Source organism: Gopherus evgoodei, chromosome 11 (assembly GCF_007399415.2).
Source record: "Gopherus evgoodei ecotype Sinaloan lineage chromosome 11, rGopEvg1_v1.p, whole genome shotgun sequence".
Taxonomy (NCBI): Eukaryota; Metazoa; Chordata; order Testudines; family Testudinidae; genus Gopherus; species Gopherus evgoodei.
This window is the reverse complement of record NC_044332.1, coordinates 49,481,786-49,507,399: the sequence shown is the minus strand read 5'-3', so window position 1 is coordinate 49,507,399 and position 25,614 is coordinate 49,481,786. Positions and strand designations below refer to the sequence as shown.

At 44.1% G+C, this 25,614-nt stretch overlaps 1 protein-coding gene across 3 annotated transcripts in view; it reads right to left on the bottom strand.

Annotated features, from left to right (window-relative positions):
• ACVR1 (activin A receptor type 1) overlaps positions 1–19,201 on the bottom strand; it is a 111,818-nt gene extending 92,617 nt beyond the window's left edge. Inside the window, exons 1-2 of one of the 3 annotated variants that reach the window (XM_030579807.1) lie at positions 19,160–19,201; positions 18,445–18,589 (exon numbers count right to left, since the gene is read on the bottom strand). Coding sequence is in view for 1 of the 3 variants with exons in the window: in XM_030579805.1 (XP_030435665.1) it covers positions 17,018–17,025 (8 nt within the window). In the remaining 2 variants the exon portion in view is untranslated. Of the gene's footprint in view, positions 1–17,017; positions 17,117–18,444; positions 18,590–19,159 lie in introns of those variants that run through there. The other 2 variants (XM_030579808.1, XM_030579805.1) reach the window with 2 other exon arrangements.
• Between the last annotated feature and the right edge of the window lie 6,413 nt (positions 19,202–25,614).

Sequence of the window (25,614 nt, the reverse complement as noted above, 5' to 3'; positions counted from 1 at the left end):
CTTAGTATATTCAACATTAAAATGATTTCAACATTTCAAAATGTAAGTAACATCAGGAAAGAGATACTTTGAAAAGTAACTTAACCTGACTGTCTCGTTGGATCAGTCAATCAAGGGGTTAAAATCCCATGTCTCAAAATTCATCAGAATAATCATTTGTTTCCCTAGAACCTTGTGGGATGAATAAATGATTAATTTTAACCGCAAACTACAAAGCAAATACAGTCAGTTAAAATCAACCTTTTAATGTTTCTTTAAACACTGATTTTCCATGATTTATACAGAGAATGTTTATACAGCACATGGACTATTGTTTATGCTTAATCCAAAGTATAGGAGACTATACATTTTTGAAGAGGATTGTTTGAGAGCAGAAGCAGTAGTCTCTCTTTCACATAAGGTTTGCCACGTTATGTACTTTAAAACTGTGTGAAGAAATATTTCAGAACACTGTACAAGATCATCTATTTTTAATTTAATACTGATATTATTAAAAGTAACCTACAGTTCCTTGTTAATGAAGAAAAACCACCAAAAGAAAGCAGGCGGGGGGGGGGTCTATCTACTATACCAAGTCAAGTAGTTTACTTGATCATTACTGTACAGCAAAGGACTGTAAATTAACATTAAACATTCTTCTGTATGCACCGATGTGCACTATAGCATGTCTGGTGAAGATACACTATGCCAATGAGAGTGCTCTCCCATCAGCATAATTACTCCACCACAACAAGAGGCAGAAGTTACACTGGTGGAAGACAGTCTCCCACCAACATAAGGCCGTGTCCACACTGCTTTTTAAGTCTATTAACGTACATCACTCAGGGGTGTGAAAAAAACCTCCCAGAGAAATGGAAGTTGCATTGACATAAGCAGTAGTGTAAACAAACCCTAAGGTGTAATCCCAAGGACATTTCAGGTAAAGTTTATAAAAAACTGTACCAACTTGTTATCAACACTATTTTTAATATTAACTGGGATTCATGGATTTTAATAGGCCAGTGTAATTGAAAGTATAAGCTTTAAACAACCTCTTTGAAAAATAAGCTTTTAAACCAACACAATATTGTAAATCCTATCTGCGATTCCCTCCACCCTTTCAGAATGTAAACAGCAAAAACACAAACACACACGAAGTAAGAACTCCAGTGTCAAACTGCAGCTCTGAGCTCTCTAGAGCACAGCACACAGAATTCGTGTGGCCCTGCAAAGGACAATTAAACTCAAATATGCACATAAAAAGAACCAAGTGGTTCTTCATTTGTAAACTTGTTCCAGTGAAGCAAATACTGCTGTCAATGAGCTACAGTAAAGTCAACGGGACACTTTTCAAAGCAAGTATCTTACAAAAATTGAGGGTGAATATATATTTGTCATATTGTGCGTGTGCCAGCACATTAAAGCTTCTACAGCTATAGCTAGTTCAAGCTATATCAGGATTTTCATGAGAACCCACCACTGAATGTACTGTCTGACACTAACCTTCGGGGTTGAAACATCTCAAGGCTGGCCTGAGTCCAGAGCCGAAACTTTTTTTGGAAGAATTTTTGCAGTCATTTGTTTAGGGGTGAAATACTCTTTCAGTATTTTAAGAGAGTCACAGGAGAACTCAAATAAATGAGGAAAGTGACCTCAAGTTTATAGGTACCCCATCAACCCTTTTTGTTTAATACTGATTTTTAGGGGTGGGAAACAAGGACCGACATATAGACAATCAAGGGAAAATATCATTTCTGTGCACACTCAACTGTCACGTAAAAATTTTAGCAGATCCCAGAATCCTAAATCCTCTGTGATACCACCTGCATAGGGTGGTTGTTAGGACAGTCTATAAAAGGAGACAGGCCACTGCTACACTTCAGCTGTAACTATGAGTTAGGCCTGCCCTGATCTGCACTTAAAACTTATGTCGACATAACTACAGCGCTCAAGGGAGTGAAGAATCCACACCCTTAGCACTACAGCTATGCCAACCTAGATGTCAACCTTGTTTGGTGGGTCTTCGGTGGCTCAGCCCTCCAACCAAGTGTCACAGTTAAAATGAACCCCTTCTGAGGTAGCAAAGGAGTCCAAAGTTATCTGCCCTCATTGGTCTTCAGCCAGGACTCTGGGCCCTTTAAATTCAGCCCTTTGCTCAGGCTTCTAAGCAACCCCTGTCCTCTTCTCCAGGGGGAACCCAGGAACTCCAGGTTCCAGCCCAGGGCACTATAAACAGCACCCATGTACTGCTTCCTTCAGTTAGCTGCTGCAATTTCTCTGGGTCACTTCCTACTTGGCCCCTTTACCTTAAACCCTTACCTTGAGGTCAAGTCCTCTCTCCTACACCTTATGCAAATGCAGCCAACCCCCTTCTGCAGGATGGTGTTAAGTGTATTTTAAAATAAAATTTTTTTAAAAAAAAAAAAGTGTTTTAATTTATGCGGGGGGGGGGGTCACATCAGAGGCTTGCTAAGTGTGAGAACCACTGATCTAGCACAGGATTTTAGGGTTTGCCACCACTCCCCCTACAGCTGATCAGCAGCTTTGATGACTTCAAAGAGAGCCATTAGTAGTCTCCTGTTCATTTGTACAACCACCAGCAGCTGCCCACCTGCTTTTCTGGCTGCAGGATACTTGCCAGCCAGCCAAATGAGCTCAGAACAGTTGCCTGATCTGCCTGCCTCCTCTGCAGTTTGTCTTTTACCAAGCTGCTAAGGTTCATAGTCAAAGAAAGAAATGTCTAACCCCAGAGGGGTATGGCAGCTGGCTTCAACTCCATTGAAACACTTAGGGGAGGGCCTTAGTACCTCTACCCACCTCCTTTCCATACCTTCAGAGTGCTGAAGGAGATGCCCTTCCTCACTTATTTGGTCCTGCTTAGATCACCAGGGTGGAGAATGCTTCTATTGTTAGGAGTCACAGCACCCTCTCTTCCTCTCAAGCAGTCTTTGCAAAAAGCAGGTCCACTTCCCTTTCTCCCACACCCAAAGAGGGCAAGAGCAGGGCCACCTTTAGGGCAATTCAACCTATTCCCCTGAATTGGGCCCCATGCCCCTAAGAGGGCCCCGCAACGTCACTAAGGACCCTCCGCCGGCTTCCGCCAAAGTCTTCCGCTGTCTTCAGCTGCAGCTCGGTCGATGTGGAAGAAGGAAGTGCCGTCAAAGGTACCGGTGGCCAACTGAGCTGTCGCCGAAGTCCCACCGCTGTCTTCAGCGGCAGCTTTTTTGAATCGGGCCCCACAGTGCCTAAAGCCAGCCCTGGGCAAGAGGCAGGGTAGAAGGAAAAAGGGGGGGGGGGGGGAAAGAGGAGAAAGACATCCTAGAATAGAGGTATGTTATTAACGAGCTCTATCAAGAAAGTGGCGATTGCATGCTCCTCCCACCACCATCTCCCCAATACCTAAACCAGACTCCTCTTCCTTAACCAAGTTTGGTTTCAGTCTGAAGGGGGTGGGGAAAAAAAAAAAAAAAAAAAAAAAAAAAAAAAAAACCTCCAACCAAAAAAAAGAAACATTCCCCCACTAGAAGGGGCTCAAAACACACAAGTAAAAAGCCACAGATTCCCAGATCTCAAACTCACTACGACTCATGCCGTATTCACTAGCTACGCTCTGTGCCAACTAGCACTTCAGAAACATGGGCACATCTACACTAAAAGCGCTGCTGTCACGCTTGACTGAAGATGCTACCTACGCCAACCTTCTCCTATTGGCATAGTACCCAACCTACAAGAGGCGGTAGCTATGTCAGACTTGTATCAACTTGGCGCAGTTTATATCAGGGATTAGGTCAATTGATCTGTGTTGATTTGTCACACCCAACAGATATACTGACCTAATTTCCTACAGTAGGCTTGGCCTCAGTCTCGCCCTCTTAGCCATCATCTCAAATCCTCTCTTATATGCCAGGATAGGAATGATAGTATTGTAGTAGTGTCCAGAGTCTGATGCCACAGGATTTGACTATTGGTTTGCCTAGACTGGGAAAACACATCATTTAAAGATGTGCCACCTATCACCACTTTGCACTAGCACAGACAAGGCAAGTTGTGTTTAGCTGTTTGCAGTCACCCCTTGCAGAAGTAGAAGATTAAGTTGTGCTTTGACAATGTGGGGTAGCTAAATTTTCCTCAGTCTAGACCAGTGGTTCCCAAACTTCAACAAACCTGTGAATCCCTTTCACTAAAATGTCAAGTCTCGTGAACCGCCTCCTAAAAATGAATATTTCCAAGGATTTTCTCCTTTATAAAAGCAGTGATCTTGGAAATATAAAATTTGTTTTTATGACTTGATTACACATTACAATTTATCATTATAGTATTTTTATTACATTATGAAAACAGCAATACTCTTCCAAGATCTCACTGTGTAGCTTCTATCACTTTGAATAAGCCTGTTATAAAACAAGGCTCCTATGTTTCATCAAGGAGTATCAGATGTGAAACAGCATGAAGATATTTAAAAAGCCAACTCAAAGACTTCCTCCTACACAAGCATTCAGGGCTTGAGCAGTCCAGGCAAACAACGCACGTTACAACAAAGCTTAAACTTGTTCTTCATAATTTTAAAAACAATACTAGCTACCTATTTAATTTTTAAAAACAGCAAAAAGAAGTATCCACCTCCCTTTTCATTTCTTATGAAGAGCCTTGAAGTGTAAATCTCCTCAGTGTGATAGACATGCTTGCTTTGATCTGCTTAGCTCTTGGCAGTACAGGGGCTCCAGGCTGCCGACCCCGTGCTGCCCGGGTTCCCTAGGGACAGCTTTGTCCGCCATTAGGGATTCCCCCCTCCTCCAAGAACACCCTGTAACATTTCGAGAATCCCAGTTTGGGAACCACTGGTCTAGACAAACCCCCAAGGGAAGTTTACATTACAGGAGTCACTGCAGTTATGCCACTGTAGTACCAAAGCATAGACACTTCCTACATTGATGTAAGGGGGTTTTCCTCATCCATTCTACGTAAACCCAAGCGCTGGCAGCTAGTCGAAGGAAGAATTCCATCTAGTCACATCTACACACTGCCTTAATTACAGTGTTCAGGAGTGTGAATTTTTTCATATCCCTGAGCAATGCAGCTGGTTAATCTAAATTTGAAATGCAGAAAAGGACAGTAGGGAGACTGAGCCCTATGGAAAACCACAAGTTTGTCAACTAATTTGTGTACTTGGTAGATGGATACTGCATAATGTTAACTCTTGTTAACAGTCCAGCTTAGCTAACAGGAGCTGCTAACAGGGAGTTTTGCAAGGGAGTTCTCCAGGTGAAGGAGGAGCACATACAGCATCTGTGGGCAGAGCAGAGCGGACAGGGAGCTGCAGACGGGAATTTGAGAGAGTTTGACAGAGGGAGGCTTACAATGGTGAGGAGGACCCGCAACACCTGTGCCAGCACTGCTTCTGTCTCCTCCACCTGCGCCTGTGGCCAGACAGAGCACCAAAGCATGGATGCTTTTACCCAGATTCTGGTGTGGGCTTGCAAAGACTGTAATTTGCAATTTCCACTTACTGATATCCAGGCTGGGCTGGCATCCAATGTGAAAGATGCCTACTAGTGGAATCTCTCAGGCAGCAAGTGGGAGAGCTACAGGAGGAGGTGGCTAGGCTGAGGAACATCCATATCCAAGAGCAATTCCTGGACAGTATCCATGTGGAGACAGCTGACGTAGCTGTCCCAGTTCACAGGACTACCGACACACACCCTGAGGCATCTCCTCCTCCACTGGTATCTGACACACCAGTGGAGGAGGAGGCTCATGGTGGACACAGCCAGCTGGTTACTTCTAGCAGCAGGCAGTGCTCCACCGCTGCTGCGAACCCTCCTGCTGTGGTAAAAGATAACCGTTATGCTCTTCTTGATACAGGAGAGAAGGAATCACCCCCAACAGTTAAGGAGGTGAAGTCTTGTACCCCTAAGGGTGGGAGGTCTGCTGCCACCACTGATAAGAAACGTAGGGTAGTGGTGGTGGGAGACTCTCTGCTGAGGGGGACGGAGACACCCATCTGTCGCCCTGACCGTTCATCCCGGGAGGTATGCTGCCTGCCAGGGGCCCATATCCGAGATGTTACACAGGCATTGTCGAGGATTATCCGGCCTTCTGACTAGACAGGACTTCCTCCTACACAAGCATTCAGGGCTTGAGCAGTCCAGGCAAACAACGCACGTTACAACAAAGCTTAAACTTGTTCTTCATAATTTTAAAAAGAATACTAGCCTTCTGTTGAAGGTAGGGGTCCGGGCAGAGACAGATGCATCGTGAAGGTGAATGCCTGGCTGCGAAGATGGTGTCGCCAGGAGGGCTTTGGCTTCCTCGACCACGGGATGCTATTCGAGGAAGGACTGCTAGGAACAGATGGCGTTCACCTTTCAAAGAGGGGAAAGGCCTTATTTGCACACAGACTGGCTAACCTAGGAAGGAGTGCTTTAAACTAGGTTCAACGGGGACAGGTGAGCAAAGCCCACAGGTAAGTGGGGAACAAGACCTGGGAGATGGGTTGGAAACAGGAGGGAGCATGGGCTATAATGGCAGAGAGGAAGGAGAGTCAGGGCAAAGCTGGGAGGCAAGATCAAACCAGTATCTTAGATGCCTATATACGAATGCAAGAAGCATGGGTAATAAGCAGGAAGAACTGGAAGTGCTAATAAATAAATACAACTGTGATATTATTAGCATTACTGAAACTTGGTGGGATAATACACACAACTGGAATGTTGGTGTGGATGGGTATAGTTTGCTCAGGAAGGATAGACAGGGGAAAAAGGGAGGAGGTGTTGCCTTATATATTAAAAATGTACACCACTTGGACTGAGGTGGAGATGGACATAGGAGACGGAAGTGTGGAGAGTCTCTGGGTTAGGCTAAAAGGGGTAAAAAACAAGGGTGATGTCGTGCTGGGAATCTACTACAGGCCACCTAATCAGGCGGAAGAGGTGGATGAGGCTTTTTTCAAAAAAACAAAATCATCCAAAGCCCAAGATTTGGTGGTGATGGGGGACTTCAACTATCCAGATATATGTTGGGAAAATAACACCGCGGGGCACAGACTATCTAATAAGTTCCTGGACTGCATTGCAGACAACTTTTTATTTCAGAAAGTTGAAAAAGCTACTAGGGGGGAAGCTGTTCTAGACTTGATTTTAACAAATAGGGAGGAACTTGTTGAGAATTTGAAAGTAGAAGGAAGCTTGGGTGAAAGTGATCATGAAATCATAGAATTTGCAATTCTAAGGAAGGGTAGAAGGGAGTACAGCAGAATAGAGACAATGGATTTCAGGAAGGCGGATTTTGGTAAGCTCAGAGAGCTGATAGGCAAGGTCCCATGGGAATTAAGACTGAGGGGAAAAACAACTGAGGAAAGTTGGCAGTTTTTCAAAGGGACACTATTAAGGGCCCAAAAGCAAGTTATTCCGATGGTTAGGAAAGATAGAAAATGTGGCAAAAGACCACCTTGGCTTAACCACGAGATCTTGCGTGACCTACAAAATTAAAAGGCGTCATATAAAAAATGGAAACTAGGTCAGATTACAAAGGATGAATATAGGCAAATAACACAGGAATGCAGAGGCAAGATTAGAAAAGCAAAGGCACAAAATGAACTCAAACTAGCTATGGGAATAAAGGGAAACAAGAAGACTTTTTATCAATACATTAGAAGCAAGAGGAAGACCAAGGACAGGGTAGGCCCACTGGTCAATGAGGAGGGGGAAACAGTAACGGGAGACTTGGAAATGGCAGAGATGCTTAATGACTTCTTTGTTTCAGTCTTCACTGAGAAGTCTGAAGGAATGTCTAGTATAGTGAATGCTTACGGGAAGAGGGTAGGTTTAGAAGAGAAAATAAGGAAAGAGCAAGTAAAAAATCACTTAGAAAAGTTAGATGCCTGCAAGTCACCAAGGCCTGATGAAATGCATCCTAGAATACTCAAGGAGTTAATAGAAGAGGTATCTGAGCCTCTAGCTATTATCTTTGGGAAATCATGGGAGACGGGAGAGATTCCAGAAGACTGGAAGGGGGCAAATATAGTGCCCATCTATAAAAAGGGAAATAAAAACAACCCAGGAAACTACAGACCAGTTAGTTTAACTTCTGTGCCAGGGAAGATAATGGAGCAGGTAATTAAAGAAATCATCTGCAAACACTTGGAAGCTGGCAAGGTGATAGGGAATAGCCAGCATGGATTTGTAAAGAACAAATCGTGTCAAACTAATCTGATAGCGTTCTTTGATAGGATAACGAGCCTTGTGGATAAGGGAGAAGCGGTGGATGTGATATAAATAGACTTTAGTAAGGCATTTGATACGGTCTCGCATGATATTCTTATAGATAAACTAGGAAAGTACAATTTAGATGGGGCTACTATAAGGTGGGTGCATAACTGGCTGGATAACCGTACTCAGAGAGTAGTTGTTAATGGCTCCCAATCCTGCTGGAAAGGTATAACAAGTGGGGTTCCACAGGGGTCTGTTTTGGGACCGATTCTGTTCAATATCTTCATCAATTATTTAGACGTTGGCATAGAAAGTACGCTTATTAAGTTCGCGGACAATACCAAACTGGGAGGGATTGCAACTGCTTTGGAGGACAGGGTCAAAATTCAAAATGATCTGGACAAATTGGAGAAATGGTCTGAGGTAAACAGATGAAGTTCAATAAAGATAAATGCAAAGTGCTCCACTTAGGAAGGAACAATCAGTTTCACACATACAGAATGGGAAGAGACTGTCTAGGAAGGAGTATGGCAGAAAGAGATCTAGGGGTCATAGTAGACCACAAGCTTAATATGAGTCAACAGTGTGATACTGTTGCAAAAAAAAGCAAATGTGATTCTGGGATGCATTAACAGGTGTGTTGTAAACAAGACACGAGAAGTCATTCTTCCGCTTTATTCTGCGCTGGTTAGGCCTCAACTGGAGTATTGTGTCCAGTTCTGGGCACCGCATTTCAAGAAAGATGTGGAGAAATTGGAGAGGGTCCAGAGAAGAGCAACAAGAATGATTAAAGGTCTTGAGAACATGACCTATGAAGGAAGGCTGAAGGAATTGGGTTTGTTTAGTTTGGAGAAGAGAAGACTGAGAGGGGACATGATAGCAGTTTTCAGGTATCTAAAAGGGTGTCATCAGGAGGAGTGAGAAAACTTGTTCACTTTAGCCTCCAATGATAGAACAAGAAGCAATGGGCTTAAACTGCAGCAAGGGAGATTTAGGTTGGACATTAGGAAAAAGTTATTAACTGTCAGGGTAGTTAAACACTGGAATAGATTGCCTAGGGAAGTTGTGGAATCTCCATCTCTGGAGATATTTAAGAGTAGGTTAGATAAATGTCTCTCAGGGATGGTCTAGATAGTATTTGGTCCTGCCATGAAGGCAGGGGACTGGACTCTATGACTTCGAGGTCCCTTCCAGTCCTAGAGTTTATGAGTCCTTGCGCAAACATATCCCAGGAGATATTGTGGAAAACAGGGCAGCAAAAAAATTTTATGACAGACCTAGCACTTGCCCCCAAGGAAAATAAGTGTTCATCCAGCCTGATGTCCACTTCATGAGGACACTGGGCCAACACATCCTTCAGGTGACCAGTCAGCTAAAGCATGCTAGACTGAATACTGGTGTAAGACTAGCGAGGGGAGGTCCTGAAAACAGACATTTCTAATTTAAGGGACCCATGAATACCCTAAATTATTTATGAAGATGGACATTGTGTTGTCCATTTGCACTAATGCAGAATAGGATGTGATTACAGTGGACGAGTCTGGATTTTTTCTGGAGTACGTAACTAGTGGTTTTGCAGAGCCAGCCAGCCAGCAAAGAATATTTAAGGCTAGTTCTGACCAATGGCAGATGCATTGGAACTAGGCATTGTACTGCTCAGCTGCCATGCATATCCCAATGCTCCACTGACTTTAGTGAAACGTTAACAGGTAACAGTAGCAAGCAGTTGAAGTGGAGGAAAAGCAAAGGGTTAAACTGAATCCAATCTGAAATGAAACACCACATCAGAAGATGAAGAGGCTCCCCCTACAAGCTCCGATAATGAGATGCAGCACTTGATATCCTTCATACACAAGCTGATGGATTGTTATTAGTCATATCTGATTTGGGCTTTCTATCTGAGTCAGCATATTTAAACCCACTACGAAATGGGTAACAGATTTATAAAAAACATATTACACATTGTCAGATAAAATCAAGATACTACTAATAATCATCTCACTCAGCTTATCCAATAAAAACAAAATCAATGTTATCTTTGTGATTCTACTCAGTTCATGTAATATAGGGTAGCACTTTCAAAAAGCACACACTGAAAGTCAATGGGCCTTAGTAGCCTAAAGGTATGTCTATGCTGCAAAGAAAACCCCCCAGCTCTGAGTCTGAGCCAGAATCATCTGACTTGGGCTCAGACTGCAGGGCCAAAAATAGCAGCGTAGTTGTTCCTGCTCGGGCTGGAACCCACGCTCCAGATTGTTTCCCCTTACTGGGCACCAGAGCCTACAGTGCTATTTTTAGCCCTGCAGCCCAAACCCCACAAATCCAAGTAAATTGACCTGGGTTCTGAGACTTGGTTTTTCCTCTACAGTGTAGACGTACCCTTAGTCACTTCTGAAAATGGGACTTGGGCTCCTAAGTTACCTTATGTACTTTTGAAAATATTACATAGCAACACAGTCTTAGAGTAATGGTTGCAAACATTGCAGGGGAATAGTTTAAATGTAATAAAAAGTCACTTGGTTATTTCTTTAAAGCATTTCTATTAAATTTAATAACAAAACTTTGTGCTTATATAGCTCCTTCTATCTGAGGATCTCAAAGCACTTTACAAGTGTTTTGAAATAAAGCCTTCCAACTTGCCTCAAAGTATCATCACTATTTTACAGATGTGGTAGACTGAAACACAGAAAGATTAAGATCTCAGCTACATACAAAGGGCTTGTCTAGAGTAGGATTTAAAACTATGGTTTTAGGAGATATAAAATAACTTGTTCTAACATTCTTAAACTGTGTTAAAATCTACACTGCCTTGCCTACAGTAGTGTTTTAGAACACCACGACTTTAACTCCCAGACAACACACACAAAAAGCCAAGCAGAATCCCATGCTTAATAGTTGGCAGGACAAAACCCAGATTAAGCATTGCCTGGGGACTCAGTCCCACCACAATTCCCACCACATTTAAAACACAGTTCGCTTCCATCTACACAGCAAGAAAGAGCTGTGTTTTTACCAGATACTTATTAGACAGAGGTAGATCTACAAGCACAGGTTACAGGAACCCCCACTTGTAATGTCAAGCTCCTAGGAAAGGGAATGGATCCAGGGATTTCTACAAGGATCCTGTCCTTAAATCCTTCCCCTACATCAGCTTCACATAAAATTTAAGCTCCGCTTTACTGTGCCACTGTTCCTGCTGAAAGGGAGAAGAGGGTTTTTCAACTCCTCCTACCCTCAAGAGTTTCTCAACTGCTAAGAAAGAGCAGGTCACTTCCTCAATTTCCTAAAAGCACCTGGCTCTCTTACTTCGATGGACAAACAATCTAGAAAAAACAAAATCTTAACCAACTTGACATATCAGGCTAGATAGCAGCATAAACAGTCATCAGAACATCAAGAATTATAATTGATGCACAAATAGGAGGAATGTGTTTTGTATTAAGTGGAAGTTAGTTAATAACTAGCTTCAGGAAATAATATAGCTGAAAATGCTCTGAGAAAGGTCTGCAGAGACACAGACTGAACTTCTGTGGTCACCATTAAAACTGTTACAAATTCCTTTGTAAGTAATTAATATGGCCACACTATTCCACATTCTAAGTAACAAACTAGGTAACATGATTCATTTGCAGAGGCAAAGCAACCAATATGCTATATTCCTTACCAATAAATAAATGAAAATTAAGGCAATACAATGGTTACATTCTGACAAAAGCAAAATTAGAAAGATGTTGATGACTGTAGTAATGTAGATTATAAATAGGCTTGGAAGAATTAAACTTATAATTAAGTGATGATTTCACCACACAATGAAAAAAAGTATTCCCACAATTATAATTGAAATTTACAGATAGGCAAAGTTTAAAAAAAAAGTGTTGCTTGAGAACTTGAGTATGATTTAAGGCTATTTATTTCATATATTTTGGCATGTGATGTTGACAATTTGTGTTTTAACCATTAAAACTTTGAGTCTCAATGTATTAAATAATTGTCTGACCACCACTCCCATCCATAACTTCCCACAACTGCCAAAATTTAAGGCAATAAAAATCTAAAAAAGGCAGAAGAACCACCAAAACTGTGGGCAACTGTGAAGATTTATATTGATAACTGCAAGAATGCTTAAAAACATCAATATTACCCATTAAAATTATAAAAATCAAGTTCTGCCATGCCTATTTACAAAGAATTGAGTGAAAATACAAGGAGACTGCCATTGGAGCTCCCTGTAAAATAGAGCAGCTGATACAACTGAAAGTGACTAGTACTGCCAACACCAATAATATCCAAACAGGATTTCCATTTCTCTGCTTCTAACTTTGAAATGTGTTATATTTACGTGAATTATAATTAAACACAGATAAATGGTTACTTCTCCCAGGCATTTTTTTTTTTTAAACAAACAGCCCCACCTTCTATATTTTTGGACAGACTACAGTTCATCACATAAAGACTGATGATGTACATAGTGAAATGGCTGTAAAAATTATTTCAGTCACTGTAGTATGTCTTGAAGTATGTCCTGAAATGGAGACAGAGGGGAAAAGACCGCTCTGTCATTAGGTTATAAAAGGGCATATGAGTAGTGGGAAGAAGTACAAGTAAGGACTACCCATAAATCTTGGGCCATCTGAGTCAACGCGCAATTCCCAAAGTATATGGCATGCCAAGGGCCCTTTATGAAGTTAAAATTAACAAGACAGAAAAGTGTTTTTCATACTAACAAAGTACACTGAGGAGGGGGCCCAGTGACTCAAAATAACAGTATGGAACACATCACTGTTTGTTCAAATGTAGGGGATGAGAAGGTTACTTTCATTTTGGAGAATCTGTCCTCCTAAAAAACAGACTAATTTGTAATGTCCAAATATACGTTAGAACCAAGCAGCTTCAATTAGGTGCTTGGCCTTTTTACTGCCTTCAATTTCATACCCTTCTGGGGGAGAACATTATTCTCAAACATTAGACCTTTACAGATGGTACTTGGAGGGCATTTATAAAATATTTGCTATGGTCACTACAGCCTTCATGGATGAGAAGCACAGGGCCTAGTTCAAGGCTACAGGACACAGAAATGAAAACTGAAAAGAGAAATCTAAATGTATTATTGACCATAAGCAAATTGCTTCATCCTTTTCAATAATGGGATTTTTCCTAATTGGAAGATTGGGGGCCACAGAACAGTCTCAATGCATGTCACACAAATGGACAATCTTTACTGATTTGAAAGTATGGTTCCACTTGGAAATTTTAGTGACTCTGTATCACTTAATGCTTCCTTTCCCCCCACCCCCGGGGGGTGGGGGAGTGGAATATTTCCCTAATAACTGCCAGGCCATCAAATTTAGCCTGGAATTTGAAAGTTTCTATTTCCTGCATCATCACAAATAACAAAAAAGTTCTCTAGGACAGATTATGGCCTCAGTGATAGCTGTACAAGCCCACAGTCTGCAGTAGGTTTAAGCAGGGTATGTCCCTGTAGGCATGAAAAGTTGTTTTTCTAGTTTATAAAAAAAGGTACTGCTGTAAATAGCTCAGTGGTTCTCAAACTGACGGACCACTTGAAAATTGCTGAGGGTCTTGGCAGACCACTTAATGATCTTTCCAAATGTTGTTTGTACTGTTACCTAACTATTGTAAAGCGCTTTGAATAAAAGCGCTATATAAAAAAAAAAATTAATAAAAGCACACAACTTATTTTAATATCAGTAGTCTTACCTTTCTAATGCAATGGATGTGCCCTCACTCCTCCACTGCAGCAGCCCCCGAGCTGGGACTGGGAAGGAGAGGGGTATCTCCCCTGCCAGAACAGCCACAGAGATAAGGCTGGGAAAGAGGGCTGTCTCTCCCCAGCAGCCACAGCCCTGGAGCTGTGGAAAGTCGCCTCTTTCTCTGGCTGCTGCAGCCCTGCACGTTCCAAATTCCCCTCACTCCCACTTCTCACCCCACTGCCCTCTCCCATCTACCACCCTATTCCCTCCAAGGCCATCACCTCACCTTACATGTGCATCCTCTCCAGGATCCAGGCACCTAATTAGTGGAGCCATGCCTGCTCCATACCTGTGCTTGCCTGCATGGCTCCACTAATTAGGTGTGTGGCCCTTCATTCTTGTGTGTGGACACCCAGGCGCATACCTTAACCTGTGCTTGCCTGCATGGCTCCACTAATTAGGTGTGTGGCCCTTCATTCTTGTGTGTGGACACCCAGGCGCATACCTTAGAGGGGACTATCCACAGATCACCGGTAGTCTGTGGACCACAATTTGAGAACCTCTGAAGTAGACCATTTTGCACCTCTACAGGGTATTGCTACAAATTATGTTATTGTAAACATATTGTAAAGGCTAACACCATGCTTATGCCCCAAATTTCACAAAGCAATGAGTGTTAATAAAACCTTTAGGACCATTAATATATAGATATGAGTCCATTAATACTACATAAAATAGGTGGCTTGATTTAGTCCCCCAGAAATGCATTGACTAACCACCACCAATCAGCAATGAATGAAATAGCCTCGAGAGATCTAAATGCACACAGGATTTCTGGCCTCTGTGACTTCATCTGTTTCCTGTCAAAACTTCAGCCTTCTCTACGCTGGCTTTTGCTACACTGGCTTTCAGCGTTGCCTTCTTTCTCATATACCAGGGAATGAGAAAAATTTTAACCATATTTAGTCCAGAAAATTTCTTCTAGAGTCAGTGATTCAGGCATATGGTTGTTTGTATAACAACAGGAGCTGTAAGAGAAATAGGGTGGAATTTGATATCTAGTATTCTTCTCTTCGGAAGGCAGAGTCATTGAGACTCGGTTATTAGCAAGAGCTTCTCCTCCTCCCCCCGCCTCCTGCAATCTCCAAATTGAGACAATTATCAAAATAAGAGGCTGTTTGCTATTATTATGCCTATCCTAAATGGATATGGCTAGAGAAGTTGCCTTTATAAAAAAAAAAACAAAAAAAAAAAAACAATAGTTTGTTATTTCATTTAACTTTTTCCTTCCCCTGAGCAGTAGAATTATTCACATTCCCAACAACTGAGACATTTTCCTCCCTCACTTTTAAAATACCCATTTCTCCACAATTTTCAGAGTTGGGGACTTGGGGGAGGAGAAAGATGACTAGAAGATAATTTTCTCAAGGCTGAGGACTAGACCAGACAAGACTCTTTAGACTGTGGGTATGTCTATACTACCCGCTGGATCAGCAGGCAGTGATCAATTGTGTCTAGTCTAGAAGCAATAAATCGACCCCCGAGCGCTCTCCCGTCAACTCCTGTACTCCACTGCCACGAGAGGCGCAGGCAGAGTTGACAGGGGAGCAGCAGCAATCAACTCACCACAGTGAAGACACCGCATTGAGTAGGTAGGTGTAAGTATGTTGACTTCAGCTATGTTATTCATGTAGCAGAAGTTGCATACTTAGATGGATCCCACCCCCTAGTGTAGACCAGGCTTGTGTTAATACCACTCTCCATCAGGCTAACTGGATTACTGTTGAGCATTACGAGACATCCTTGTCTCAGGGAGCTGAGCAGACTAAATCCAAAGCACTTGCTAGTTTGAGAGAGACCAGGAACTAAGGCTGTAGCTGTCTTCCACACAGGTGTGTGGAACACTCAACAGGCCATGTTCTACATTTCTGAACTGTGGTATTTTCAGTTTGTTTTGATTTAAGTTATCAACACACATCTCAAAAGTCCTAGTAATATCTATTGATCTCACATGATTTTCCACCATGAAAATCACATACCTCAACCATTTTCAAGTTGGTCCTATGACTTCAATGCATTTAGAAAGGGAGTCTTGATTATTCATAGTGAGCACATGACAGGAACAGCTTTGTAACATTTGGACTATATTTTGGAAAAACAGTTGTGTATTTTAAAGCATGTTTGATAAATACTTTTTAAATATTTATAAAACATATAGAAAAGCAATTTTTAAACAAATTTCTATTTTTGGCTTGCAGAGTTTTAATATTGCTAACAGGAAAGAGCCTTAAGAAACTAGACCCCAAAAGATAGTTGCATTCTTCAAAGGACTAAATTAACAGCTTTTTATGTGGGATACTCATTGTAATGTTTATCAATCAGCATGAGGCAACTGAAACCAACAGGAAAGTGTCAGTCTTGTTCACCAATCGTTTCTACATTACAAAAGAAGCTTGAGAACTAGTGGGAACTCCAGCCTTTCTACAAAGTGTTTTTGTGCTTAAAGCAATGACAGAACCCAAAGATGAACTGAAAATAGCAATCCGGCCATTTAAAAGAAGCATTCCTCTACCCAGATCACCCCCTTCCTTCATCCATTTAAAGGTTCCCAAGCTTCTCTTTTACTGTTAGGGTTACAGCGCAGAGGGAAGGGTTTACACTTGGCACAGTAACGTGTAACATCTGTAACCACATTTGCCTTGTGGGCATCAGAAGATGAATCCCACATTCCTGCCTTTGAAGCGATTCAAACGGCAGCTAGCACGGCCGGGAGCTCGGCGAGGAGTTTCCTGGCTCGCTCTCACCGAGCAGGGGCCAAGCACTCCCGGCGGAGGGAGGGCCGCGGAAAGCAGAGGGCAGGGGTCATGTTTTGGCTGCCAGCGCCCCTGAAGGCGACTCCCAGCCGGAGGTAGGTAGCGAGGTGCCCGCACCGACTCCCCCACACGCACTGCGGGGAGCTGGGACTTCCCGCCTGGGCCCCACAACGGGTAGGACCCACCCCCGCGGGCAGCGCGCCCCTCCCGCGCCCCGGCGGCAGGACCTCGCCGCGCCAGAGGCGGCTCCCGGCCCAGGCGGCGCGGGGGGCTCCGCAGGGCCGCCCGGCCCGGCCCGGCCACTCACCGTCTCATGGCAGCGCGGAGGGAGGAGGCGCGGGGCTGTGGCGCTGCCGAGGCGCTAGCGGCGGGCAGCCCTGGCCATGGGGCGGCGGCGGCGGCGGGACCTCCCCGCGCCGCTGCGCTCTAATCACGGCGCTTCCTCTGGGCCAAGCCCGGCCGCCTCCCCCAGCCCGGGCCGCGGGCGCTCGGCGGCGGACGAGGGGAGCTCGCGGAGGGACGAGACGCCGCAGAGCCAAAGTTCCCAGCGGCGGCAGGAGGGGCCGGGATGCTGCTCCTGCGGCGCCAGCGGGAGGAGGAAGTGGCTGCTCCCGCTCTGCCAATGGGCGCCCGGCGCTGTAATTAATAACCAGGCACCAGGCACATCATTTCCTCCCGGCACAAACCCAGCGCGCCGCCCCGCCGCGCCCCCTGCCGGCCGGCCGGCGCGGCGCACTCTGCCCGGCAGCGTTCGCAGCCAGGCGCCCCTCGGGCAGTGGCACTGAGCGCGCCCTGGGAGTGTAAAGTCACCGCTGCCGGCCCCAGGGCAGACACGCAATGCGGTGTAAACCCGCCTGATGTGGATTGAGTGTAATTCAGTCTGCCCGCAGCCATAGGCGCCACCGCCTGGTTTAAGAGTGCCCCTGCCAGCCCCAAGCAGTCAGAAGGGTTGAGTCAGACCCCCAGAACCCATAGCAGTGACTTGAAAAGTAAGAATTTGTTAAGGGAGACAAGGGGGAGTCCGACCCAGGAAAGCTTATGCCCAAACGACTCCTCCTTCTTTTTGTGGATACAGATTAACACAGCAAAGAATCCTGTGGCACTTTATAGACTAACAGACGTTTTGGAGCATGAGCTTTCGTGGGTGAATACCCACTTCCTCAGATGCATGTATTCACCCACGAAAGCTCATGCTCCAAAACGTCTGTTAATCTATAAGGTGCCACAGGACTCTTTGCTGCTAACACAGGCACTGAAACTTTTTAATGGACTCCCTTTTCTGAGCCATTAGGATGCACTCTGGTCACACGCTCCAGCTTTCTTCCACAAGCAGGAGGGCTAGAAACTTGCTTTTTTTAAAAGTAGAGGTGTACTGCCAGGACTCCAGGAGCACTGACTTTAAGCAAAACACCAATTATTCCATAACTCCATAATTCCTGAAAGGGCAAGAGCTGGCAACACAACCACACTGTGTTTTGCTCCAGTTTAGCTACATCTCTTAAAAACTGATTTAAAGAAATACAGATGCAACTTTGGCTACAAACAAGGCCCCAGAGCGGGCACCCATAGAACTGCTCCAACAGCACCTCCACCAGAGAGCAGGTCAGAGGCACCTGATAGCGCCAGCGTACACACTCACACCGGGGAGTTGCCAGAGATATGCTCTTGTGCTCATGCACATTCATACCAGAGAGATAGGTAGAAAACTTTTGAGGCAATGAGCCCCAACAATACCTGCACTCATGTCAGACGGAGAGTAGTTACCAAACCAGTGTCTCTCTCAGATCTTGTTTCCCTTTACTCCTTCAGCTTTGGATTCCTTTCTGCTCCTCTTGCCCCTGTTAAAGATCCTGCTCCTCTCTGGCTCCTGCAAAATGTACTGCAAATTGAATGGAAGAAATAATACCTGGTACATGCAACTATCCTGAATCACCGTGTGTGTTGCAATTGTGCATTCAGATCTGCATTTCTTGACATTCAGGAGGCAGTGGGTGAGGAGGAGGGACAAGAGGGAAGGTGAGGGTAAAAAGTCAGCATTCGTCCATGTTTCTGTGAACTAACTTAGGAACATTTGGCCAATTTCTGCCCTCAGCTATGCCTGCATCCCTATTAAACGCAGCGTGCAATGGGCTTGCGGAGCTGAGCTGTAATTGGGGTGCAAGAATTTGGCTTTTATAGCATTTAGAAGTAGGAAAGAATCACTAGACGAATGAGCCTGCTCCACTGGCAAGCGCAGGCAGGGCTGTCCTTAGGCATAGGCAGAATAGGCAGCGGCGTAGGGCCTCACACTGCCTGGGGGCACCACTCTGCAGGCAGCCCAGACAGTGTAGAAGCAGGGCTGCTGGGTCCTAGAGAGAGCCGAATGCAGCACAGTCTGAGGAATGGGATTGGCTGCTGGGGTCTCTGGGAAGGGGAAGGGGAGGGGGTGGGGGTTGGGAAAGGAACTCACCTGTGAGTGTGACTCTTTCCCCCCGGCTGAGGTCAGGTGAGGCTGTGGCTCTGGAACCAGTATCCTTTGTTGTCTCCCATAACATCCATTCTTCTCCCCCCTGCCCCACGGAGCACCCCCTCCTTTCTCCCTCCTCCCCAGGAGCACCCCTCTCTCCTCCCTCCCCTCCGTCAGGGCTAGGCTGAGTGAAGTGCTGGGGGGGGAAGGGAGGCTGGCTGGCTGCTTGCTGAGGAATGAAAGTGAAAGTAACTCACTTCCTGGGCAGGCAGCCAGAATTGGAATGTCACACAGGGCTTGGCTGGGGTTAGCCAGATGTGTGAAAAATCAGGGTAGGGGATTGGGGTAGGGTGAGCAGATATCCCTATTTTATAGGGACAGTCCCAATTTTGGGGTCTTTTTCTTATATAGGCTCCTTTTACACCCCCACCCCCACCCATCCCTGTCCTGATTTTACACACTTTCTGACTGGTCACTCTAAGTGGGGGTAATTGGTGCCTATATAAGACAAAGCCCCAAATATCGGGACTGGCCCTATAAAATCAGGACATCTGGATCTCGCCACCCTAGCTGGGGAGCGCCTCTCCCCCAGGCTGGCAGCTGCCAGTGATCCATCTCATCCAGGGGAGCTGCACAGGGCAGGATGAGCTGCTATGGCTCCATGGGTGCCCTGTCCCTGAGATCAGATGCTGTGCTAACTTCACCATGGTCCATAAGGCTGGTGGTGGTGCCCATTGGCGTGTGATTGGACCTGAGGGTTTGCTGCTGCTGTTGCCACTCTGCACCCCAAGAGGTGGATTTTGGGGTCTATTGCAGCTGTTGGACCAGCAGGCTGAGGGGTGAGCCAAGCATGAAAGCAGTACTGTGTTGCCATTTAGATTGTCATTTAACAACTTTGTTTGCCAAAAATTTTTGCTAACAATCCTGAATCCAATTTCAATATTTAAAAAAAAAAAATCAATATCTTAGCCAAAAACAGAAAATTAAGTTGTTGACAATTATTAGTGACAGGTTTGGTCTGAGGCAGGGAGTGGGCCAGTTTTCATCAGAGAAACAAAAAATGTTGACTGACTTTCCTATAGCCTGTTACTCCTGATAAGAGCCCTCCAACAACTGTAATATGCTCATCTCCTTACTAGTGTATAAAGCAGGGGTCGGCAACCTACGGCACACGTGTCAAAGGTGGTAGGTGAGCTGATTTTTGATGGTATGCAGCAGCAGGCTGAGCGGCTCAGCCCATCACTGCTCTGGGGTTCCGGCTGCTGCCCTATTGCCAGCTGGGATACCAGCCATCAGCCCCACTCAGCACCTGCTGCTGGCCTGGGAACCCTCAAGGAACCCCAGGCTGGCAGTGGACTGAGCAGGCCAGCTGAACCACTCAACCTGCTGTCAGCCTGGGGTCCCATTCACTCAGCTGGCAGCGGGCTGAGTGGGCTGGTGGCGGGCTGAGCAGGGCCGGTGGGGGGTTGAGTGGCTCAGTCTGCTGCCAGTCTGGGGTGCCAGCAGCACTCAGCCTACTGCTACTCCGGGGTTCTGGCTGCCGGCCCCTTGCCAGTCAGGAGCTCAGCCGCCAGCCCCACTCTGCCTCCTGCCAGCCTGGGTGAGCAGAATCCCAGGCTGGTAGCGGGCTGAGGGGGGGTTGGCGGCCGGGATCCTGGCTGGCAGGAGTTGGTGGTCAGAACCCCAGACCAGCAGCGGGCTGAGCAGGGCCTGGGATCCTTGTCTAGGGTTCCAGCCACCAGCCTGCTGCCGGTTTGGGGTTTCATTTACTCAGCTGGCAGTGGCCTGAGCAGGACCGGTGGCCAAGACCTCAGATAATAACAATAGTTTATTTATATAATATAGACATAGAGAGAAACCTTCTACAAACATTAAAATGTATTACTGGCACGAGAAACCTTAAATTACAGTGAACTTGGCACACCACTTCTGAAAGGTTGCCGACCCCTGGTATAAAGTGACCATATGTTGTACTAAGATTCTCCTGCTTTTTTTTTTCCCTGTGAGTCAGTATAACTTTTGCCAGCCCAGAAGTTGGGCAGCCAATGTTTTACGTTTTCATAATGTTTTCTCCAACTTTCATAAAGTAAATACATAGTTAATATGAGTTAAAAAGGCCAGGGACACTTCTTTGTGAAGAATCTGTACAGCAGATCATGCCCACAGACGATCCAGAAAAGAAATTTGAGGTTGAATTTTTTTAATGTTGTGATGGATAAAGCAGTATCTGCTGTTGATGAAAGGTTTAATACCTTGCAAGTACACCATGAACAGTTTGGATTTTTGTATGACATAACTAAATTCAACGAAATAGGAAAACAAGAGCAACTAATGACAAAGTGCAAGAACCTAGAGAGCATCCTGAAGCACGGTGATAGTTTTGATTTAAATGGACTTGAACTGTATGAAGAATTGAGTACACTGTCATCAATGTTGCCACATGCAAAATCGGTGATGGACATTGTACAGTTTATTCATACCCGCAAACTTGTTGACATATATCCTAATATGTATATTGCCACTCGTATTCTACTGACAATTCCTGTAACAGTAGCATCAGGAGAACGGAGTTTCTCAAAACTAAAGCTCATTAAAAACTATCTCCGCTTTACCATGAGTCAGGAACGCTTAACTGGTCTTGCTATTCTTGCAATCGAACAAGACACGACTTTGTCTTTGTCATACGATGACATTATTACTGATTTTGCAGCCAAAAAAGCCAGAAAGATTGCTTTTAATTAAAAACAAATCTTTGTTTCAATACCTTTTCATATAAATTTCCAATAAAATTTTGATAAATTAAAAAAATATATTATTTGCATCATTCTGTCATATCAGAATTTTTTCTATAGTGCTGCTTCTTTAGTGCTAGTCCATCAGCATTACAGTGTGCTTCATTAAGTTAAACTGGTTTTAATAACATGAATGTGGCAAGTTTTTGAATAATGTAAGCTTATGTTTGTGTTGCTAAGAGCAGATCAGGCACAGGGGCACCAGTTTAATAATCTCGCCTAGGGCACCATAAATCCTAAGGCCAGCCCTGAGTGCAGGTTACAGCCCCCCATAAAAGACACATCAGATAATTTGGTGCAGGGGTGCACTAAAGTTTATAGGGCCATGCATGATGCAAGATGTATGGTGAACTCAGGATAACTGCCACAAAGAAGAGAATATATTTATGGGGGTACAGGATGTCAGTTTTGAGTAGGACACTTGGTTGGTTGTTACTACTTGGATCCAGGAGCTTTATCGTATGATGGGGAAATCTAGAAGGTTTTGTCATTAGGAAACAGAAAAGGATGGTCCCTCCCCCAATTTCTCTCTCAGGGTGGAGGAGGACGACATAGGAGCTTGTTAGGAGGTAATACCCACAAAGTGTGGGGAAGGAGGGCAGGACTATTCAGCTGGTTATTCGACATGCCTTGGACTGGCTCTGAACTGATTTAAATTTTTTATTAAAGCTAATGTTACAATTATATAATATACAGGTTAAGGAAATAGTGTCTGTACCCCTATTACGTTAGATTTAGCCAAGAAACATCAGGTGCCACATTTTCTCTCTTTTTCTACATGCAATATAAAGTCTCAACATGTTAGGTCAGGTCTACACTAAGGGTATGTCTAAACTGCAAAGAAAAACCCACAGCACCAAGTCTCAGAGCCTGGGTCAATGGACTCAGGCTGCAAGGCTAAAATTGCAGTGAAGACATTTGGGCTCGGGCTGGAGCCTGCACTCTGAAACTCAGCGAGTGGGGAGGGTCCCAGAGCCCAGGCTCCAATCTGAGCCCGAATGTCTACACTGCTCTTTTTAGCCCCTCAGGCTGAGCCTCGCAAGCCTGAGTCAATTGACTCAGACTCCAAGACTTGGTGCCACAGGTTTTTCTTTGGAGTATAGACATACCTTAAGAGTGCTTTGCCATTATGCCTATACCTGCATATTATACCGGCGAAACACTCCACCTGTGGACACAGCTAAGACCACCAAAAACAGTTTTGGTAGCCTAGCTTATTCCAGTCTCTCTGAGCAAAACAAGCTATATTGGCAAAAGATGAAATTGCCAGTATATCTACATCCACACTAGCAGCTTTTGCTGGCACGGCTGTGTCAATCCAGGATCCCAGCCTGTCACAACCCTGACTAATTTAGCTATGCTGACAAAAGCTTGTAGTATAGCTAAGCACTTAGATTCTTTCAGGTATGAGTTTATATTTGGAATAATCTAATAGACAATTCCATATGCTGCTCTGTTAGCCAGGTTCATCTCAGGGAGATACAACCACATAAATTAAAAGCAGAATCTGGCCCCTAATATTGTTACTCAGGGCCATTCTACACTTAAAATGTTGCTGGCCTAACTCTGTCAGGAGTGTGAAAACAACACATCCCTAACCAACATAGTTACTCTGGCAGAAGCTCTAGGGCAAACACAGTCATGCCAGCAAAAAGTCCTTGTGTTCTTATAACTTATTTTGTTCGGAGAACTAGTATAAGCTATACCAGTTGGCCAAGTTAAGCTGCACCCACCCTGGAGAGTGTTACCAACATAGCTGTACCACTATATTGCTATACCAGCAAATCCTTTCTAGTATAGACAAGGTCTCAGTGATCTTACCTCAACAGAAAATGTATTTTATTAAACTTAGATTTGATATATGGGAAAGTAATCAAATAAAGATGGAATCTGTAGAGCAAAATGGAAATGTTGGCTGTGGTTCAGGAGACAGTTTGCAAAGTAGGAAAATGCAACATCTGGGGCTCATCACAAGAGGCAGTTTACAAACTCAGGATGGGGGAGAGGTTTTGGTGCTAATGAAAAAAATTGTTCATCTGGACTCTCTCAGGAATCTCACAACTAATTGCTTTAACAGGCAATGATCAACTAAAAAACATACCATTATAAAATGTACAGTATAATGTTTCTGATTAGGGGTAAGTAGACACAATCATGAGAATAATATGAGCCGTTATGTTGATTGTTTTCTGTTTTCATAATCTCTATACCCAAGAATGAAATATGCAAAAGTTGGATTCATCTTTTGACTGTCATCTATTGCTGGAAAATTATTTCTGAGGGTATGGCTACATTTGGAATTTCAAAGCGCTGCCCCGGCAGCGCTGCGGGAGCGCTGCCGTGGCAGCGCTTTGAAGTGTGAGTGTAGTCAGAGCGGCAGCGCTGGGAGAGAGCTCTCCCAGCGCTGCATGTAAACCACATCCCTTACAGGTGTAGCGTGCAGCGCTGGGAGCCGTGCTCCCAGCGCTGCTGCCCTGATTACACTGACGCTTTACAGCACTGTATCTTGCAGCGCTCAGGGGGGTGTTTTTTCACACCACAGTTGCAGCGCTGTAAAGTGTGAGTGTAGCCAAGGTCTCAGTTTCTTCCATCTTGTCATTGTAGACATGAAAAATAAATTAATATATGTTCATTATACATATTTTATTAATTTCACCACAGAATTAAATGTATTTATAACAACAAAATATTCTACCAACAGCTATACTGGAGAGTCTGGCAGTTATGTTGTTCTTTAGAAAGATCATAGAGGATCCTAGTTCAATTCATCCAAACAGCTGATCCATAAATCTGCCTCATTTGTGGTAATGCACTGAAGTGACTGAATAGGAAAAAAAATTGATTCATGGATATTTTTGTAAATAAAAAAGACAAGTTTGATTTCTGGATTTATGTTACTTCTGGGTAGTCTTACAATCACTGAATATTCAGATGAATCCTGAAAGTTAGATGAATTTTAGCATGAATATTATTTATTATTCATGAGTATTTGTAGCAGAAGTGTGTTATTTATTTGTCAATTATTCTCCCATTTAAAATGTTTGTCATCCACAGAGTGGAAACACTAACATTTTATTTAGGTGACCAACCACACACAATACAAATATTGACTTGTCCAAGTGAAAAGTTTCCAAACTCCCCATAGTCTGAAAAATAATTGTCCAAACTATCCACCAAATACACATATGGATAACTAATACAAAGAGAATTGAGCTCAGTTTTGTTAATGATTCACTAAACCATGATGCTTACTTCATAACAAATACAATTCGTACTCAATAGTTCAACTCGCTCTGTAAGAAATGACAAAGATACTTTTACTATGGTTACAGAACAGTAACCAGTTTTAATTTCTGAAATGAGTCCTTAATGTTTCTTTCTATAAATAATCATATACTTTAGTCTGTCTCTGTAAACATCTTGCAGCAGGCTCTGGAGCAAGGTGCTGCTATGCTAACTAGTGAGGCCCACAAAGCCTGAATTATGTGGAAGCTGGTATAGGGAATCCTAGGACATGCAAACAAATGTCAAACAAAACATTACAGCTAATTTGCCTGAATGTTTAAGAAGTGGATTAACCCCAGCGAGGCAGCATGAATTCACATGCATTACACATGCTTGCACAATTTGGAAAATTAAACTTCGAGGAAACTATGATGTATCATG